The sequence below is a fragment of the Hydra vulgaris genome, chromosome 15 (genome assembly GCF_038396675.1).
Source record: "Hydra vulgaris chromosome 15, alternate assembly HydraT2T_AEP".
In the NCBI taxonomy this organism is placed as follows: Eukaryota; Metazoa; Cnidaria; class Hydrozoa; order Anthoathecata; family Hydridae; genus Hydra; species Hydra vulgaris.
Genome location: NC_088934.1, coordinates 52,431,111 through 52,435,906, shown reverse-complemented (window position 1 = coordinate 52,435,906; position 4,796 = coordinate 52,431,111). Strand labels below are relative to the sequence as shown.

The window sequence follows — 4,796 nt, the reverse complement described above, 5'->3', positions numbered from 1 at the left end:
ATAAGCTACAGTTAGGTAAGCTCTGTTTTGAGCAGCTTACATATTATCCATCAAAGTTTCTAACACTTTTTTTGTCATTTTGTTGTGGTTAAATTAAAAGACCACATTAAAAGTAATTTCACCTTTAGGAATTTTAAATTTGGTGTCGTCTTTGGTTAATTTAAGTTCAGCTCTGAATAAGTATTTTTGTTGAGATCACACATATCTCTGTATTTCCACGGTCATAATATTTCACAGCCAACGTTTTTTGGTTTGTAGATTAATTCTTTTTAAACATAGTTTAAATGTGCAAGTGGTTTGAGAGGAACAGTTGAATATTGTTTATCTTTTGCATTTTTTTCTTCTTTAAATTCAACAAGCCACAAAGTGGCCGATGCCAAATCTGCAAATTTGACATAGTTGTTATCATTGCAATAAGCAACTTTGTAGCCTTCCATTTTTTTTCAGTTGTGATTGAATAAGTTTTAAATTATAATAAGCTCCTTTTATACTGTTTTGAGTTTAAAAAAGAGATATAAAAACAAGAACAAAACAAGGTTTTTTAAAGAATGTTAATTAAATTAGTAAAACATGTTGATAATTTGTTTTATCAAATGTGGATAGATACAGAATTTATTACAAGTATTCCTTTGTTACCTTGTATTAACGAACTTTTTAATAGAGCTTTAAATGAAAAAGATATAAGACAATTTGATTTGTATTATAATTGGTTTGGTCATTGTGATCTTTGTGAAAATATATTTTCATTTTGTTTTTATTGTAAATTAGGTTAAAGATTGTATTGTTTCTCATAGAAAAAAAAGAGAATAAATAGTTTATTCTATAGAGTTCAAAAATAATGTGTATATTGTTTATATATATTCTTGTGTCATTTTTTAGATGATTAAATATAAAAAGTGTTGGAGAATGGTCTCTTTATGAAGTAGAAGAGATTAAAACAATTCAAATAAGAGATAGTCATAAATGGTCTTTTAATGAAACAAAAAAGAGTGCTTGTTTTGATTTGAGAAGCACAAAGCATTACATACTTCAACCCGATGAACGTATTTTAGTGAGTGCTAGAGTATATATCGATAAAATAGATTCAGATTTAGTAGGTCAAATATGTTCCAAATCAGGTATCGCTCTTAAATATGGCGTCATAGTGTTTAATGCTCCTGCAATAATAGATGCTGATTATAAAGACGAAATTAAAGTGCTACTTATCAATCATTCGATAAAAGATTATATTATTTATCGTGGAGATGCTGTTGCTCAGGATTTTTGAAATCATTTAAAGCCATAAAATCAGTTATAGAATTTGATGGTTGTTCTTGTCGTAGAGTGACAATGCCAATGATTAAAGATGTAGAAAGAAATGGTGGGTTTGGTTCCACGGGAAAATAATTTTGTAACATTTTTTTTTAGAGAACTTAAATATTATTTTTTTATTATTTTTTAGATTAGTAAAAATTATGGCTGATATGCTTGAATGTGGTATTGAAGATAAAAATAAAATCGAAACTGACGGATCACGAGTAAATAAACAAGAGAAAGAAGAAAATTTCAGACCTACTATGACCATTTATACCGACAATTCAACTCTTATATTGAGCGAGTTGTATAATAGAAAAATGAAAGATTTCGATTTTCGAATATCAGTTTTAGAAGAGTTGTATGATAATGCTGGAGATGGTACTAAAATGAGGATTTTAAAAAATTTTCATAATAATTTTAAAGATGTTCGCAAATCTTGTTATAGAGTACCATTTTACTTTAAAAAATATCAATTTGTAATGAGATTAACCGTAAATATGAAATGCGATAAACACGATTGTGATGATAAAAAAGTGGATTTATATATTGTGATGCAATCTGCGCCTTATGATGTGATTTTAAATGGCCTTTTTTAAACAGAATGATAACTTTAAGATATGCGGTCCTGATGGTGTTCAAATTAAAAAAGTTTTCTTACTCAGAATAATATTTGTTTTCATCGACCTTCAAAAGATGGTCAAAATTGTGGTTTTGGCAATTGTAATATCATGAAAAAATCAAGCATTGATAATTATTTAGTGGAAAATAATTTGTATATTAAGTGTAAAATTAGGTAATTTTTTTATTTTTGTAGTTAAATGTAAAAATTAAATGTAAAGTTTTTTTAGAAAAACTAATTAAAAAATGGATTGCTATGAAATCAAGGATGCTTGGGATACTATTTTAATTCTGGATTGCAAACAATATTGTCATTTAAAAAGAATATGTGGTTACGTTGAAAACTTTCATACCATTTCATTTAGTAATGCAGTTGTTGGTTTTGATAATATGAAATCTTTATTTATTCAAACTGTTCAAAATAAATCGTTAGAAGAAATAGATGCATATTTGGATATTTTTGCTTTGATTAAGAACAAATGTGTTTCAAAAGAAGATACATTTAGAAGATATGAATTTAATTCAATGGAAATGGATATTTTAATGGAAATAAATTTAATGGAAATGGACAGTTTTACTCAACTAATTATAAATAATTTATAATTTTTTGCAGAAAATTTTTCAGATTTATTAACTTTTGCTTATAAACATATTGAATATAATCAGGATTTAGAATATACGTTTAATAATTTGTCAGTTGAATTGTAAATATTTTTTAAGGTAAAATAAAAAAAACATAGGAAACTGTTGCAAAAGTAAATACTTGGGATTTGATAGAAGAAGAGAGCAGTGCTATGTATAATTTGTTTCAAGATGTGTTACAGTTTTTACAAATCGATGAAATGAATAAAATTAATGAAGAAAAATTAAAAGAAATGAGGAATTGTATTCGTGATATAGATGACGGTTTATAGTCTTATTTTTGGAACAATATAAAAATACACAATATGTATTTGAAAGTTCCTTCGAAAATTTTTATAGAATCTAACAAATCCGTTAATATTTTTCATCATTGGCAGAAATACAAAATGCCAATATCACCAAAAGATAAACAAATTTTAGAATGTAGAAAATACTTGAGAGAAAATTTTTCTAGATTGATAAAAAGAACAATGTTGAAGACTGTTAATTTTCATGCTAGTGTTTTGTTTTTGTAATTATTATTGATATTTTTATTATTATTGTAAATTTTTTTTTAGACAACTAATTAAAAAAATGAATCTATGGGAAGAAGCAAATACTAAACATATTGTGAAATATGCAAATATTCTCAATCAAAAATTACCACAACGAATTTGTGAACATTGCAATGAAGTTAATAGTAGCGATCATCACCTATGCCTATGGCATAATTTGGAGAAATTCTCAAGTGTTATATTTCATTTTGTTATTTTGCGTGAATTTTTAAAATTTGATGATCATCAAGAGGAGATATTAAGCGAAATGGAAAAAGTAATAAATATAATTAATGAAAATAATGAGTTTATTAAAAAGTATTTATACATACGTAATCTTCTAACCGAGGTCATTACGCATATGATTATTATATCAGATAACGGTATCGACGAAGATCAATATATAGTAAATTAAAAAAAGAAGAATTTGAAAGTAGAGAACGTGTTATGCTTTCACACCTAAAAAAGTACGTTGCTTTGAAAGAGTTTGTTTATTCATCGAAACATGAAAAACATTTAAACTTATTTAAAAAAATTATTAAAAATTATTTTATTGTAATGTTTACAAATATTCAAAATTTGTAATTTTTTGTAAATGTTTTTTATATAATGAGTATTTTTTAACTTGGATTAGTTATTTTTTACATTTGTATTTATAAAAAAAACTTTGTATTTTTAGGTTAAACAATATATATTACATAATAAAAAAATGGTAAATATAGTGATACGACCATCAAATAGTCTTGTTAGACCACCAATCTCACCATATCGATATGTAGAATTTTGTCAATATTGTCATAAAACTAAAATTGTGTATGCGAGGAATGCCTATTCAAAGAAATTTGTAGATAAATAATTTTTTATTGTATTTTTTTAGATTACATAATAAAAAAAATGTCAGATTTTGAATTTCATGTTAAAAATTTTGAATTTCATCACTCAAATTTTGTTAAAAACAGCTGTTATGCATGATGATACTCAATCGATGCGAATGTTAATGCAAGGAGCAGAATCTTGTTCGAAAGAAAATTGTGTTGGTTTAAATTTTTGTGAAAATTGTAAACGAAGTTTCGATCACATCATCGATATATTCGCGAAGAAAATATTAAAGAAATAGTACTTGAAATATTTGAAAATTGTAATATTATATAAAAATTTGTAAAATTATTTTTGAAATTTATCATGAAATGGTTTTTGTTAAAAATAATCATGCTGGTTATGATATCATTACCGACGATGCTGGGTATGATAACTTTAGATTTGTCTTGCCTCCAGTAACTTTAAATTATCCATTGCAGGAAATTGAAATGAGTAAAAAACAATTTGATAATTTTGTAAAAGAAGTTCATGAAATAAAACCAGAAGAACTACGAGTTATAAGTTATTCAGAAGAAAAGGAAAAGAAAAGCATTGAAAAGTATTTAATGGAAAAGGAATATTTATGTTATTTTATGTTATTTAACCCAATGCGATGATAGGTTTTAGATGAAAAAGATTTAGAAATTTGTGAAAAAGTTGTAAGAAAAATTGGTTGTCGAAAAGAATTACTCCATTTTATTTGTAAAAAGCACGATAGAGAGTTATATGATAAATTATATGAAATTGCTTTTCGTGAATGTACACCTCATTATATATTTTGTAGAATAAATTTTTGTTTTATTCAAGTAGAATTTAGAAAAGCATATAAAATATATTGATTTTTTTTAG

The 4,796-nt window shown here is 25.1% G+C and overlaps 1 protein-coding gene across 1 annotated transcript; it reads left to right on the top strand.

Moving 5' to 3' along the window:
• Positions 1 to 548: 548 nt before the first annotated feature.
• LOC136092059 (deoxyuridine 5'-triphosphate nucleotidohydrolase-like) lies at positions 549 to 1,267 on the top strand. The gene is made up of 2 exons (XM_065819777.1): positions 549 to 697; positions 898 to 1,267. The coding sequence occupies exons 1-2, from the start codon at positions 549 to 551 to the stop codon at positions 1,265 to 1,267; spliced, it is 519 nt and encodes a 172-aa protein (XP_065675849.1).
• Positions 1,268 to 4,796: the final 3,529 nt, after the last annotated feature.

What these genes read in the sequence shown, in the direction of transcription:
- LOC136092059 (XM_065819777.1), top strand. Translation starts at nt 549, where the DNA reads ATGTTAATTAAATTAGTAAAACATGTTGATAATTTGTTTTATCAAATG. An exon ending in GATATAAGACAATTTGATTT is followed by an intron (nt 698 to 897) that starts GTATTATAATTG and finishes AAATATAAAAAG; the next exon opens with TGTTGGAGAATGGTCTCTTT.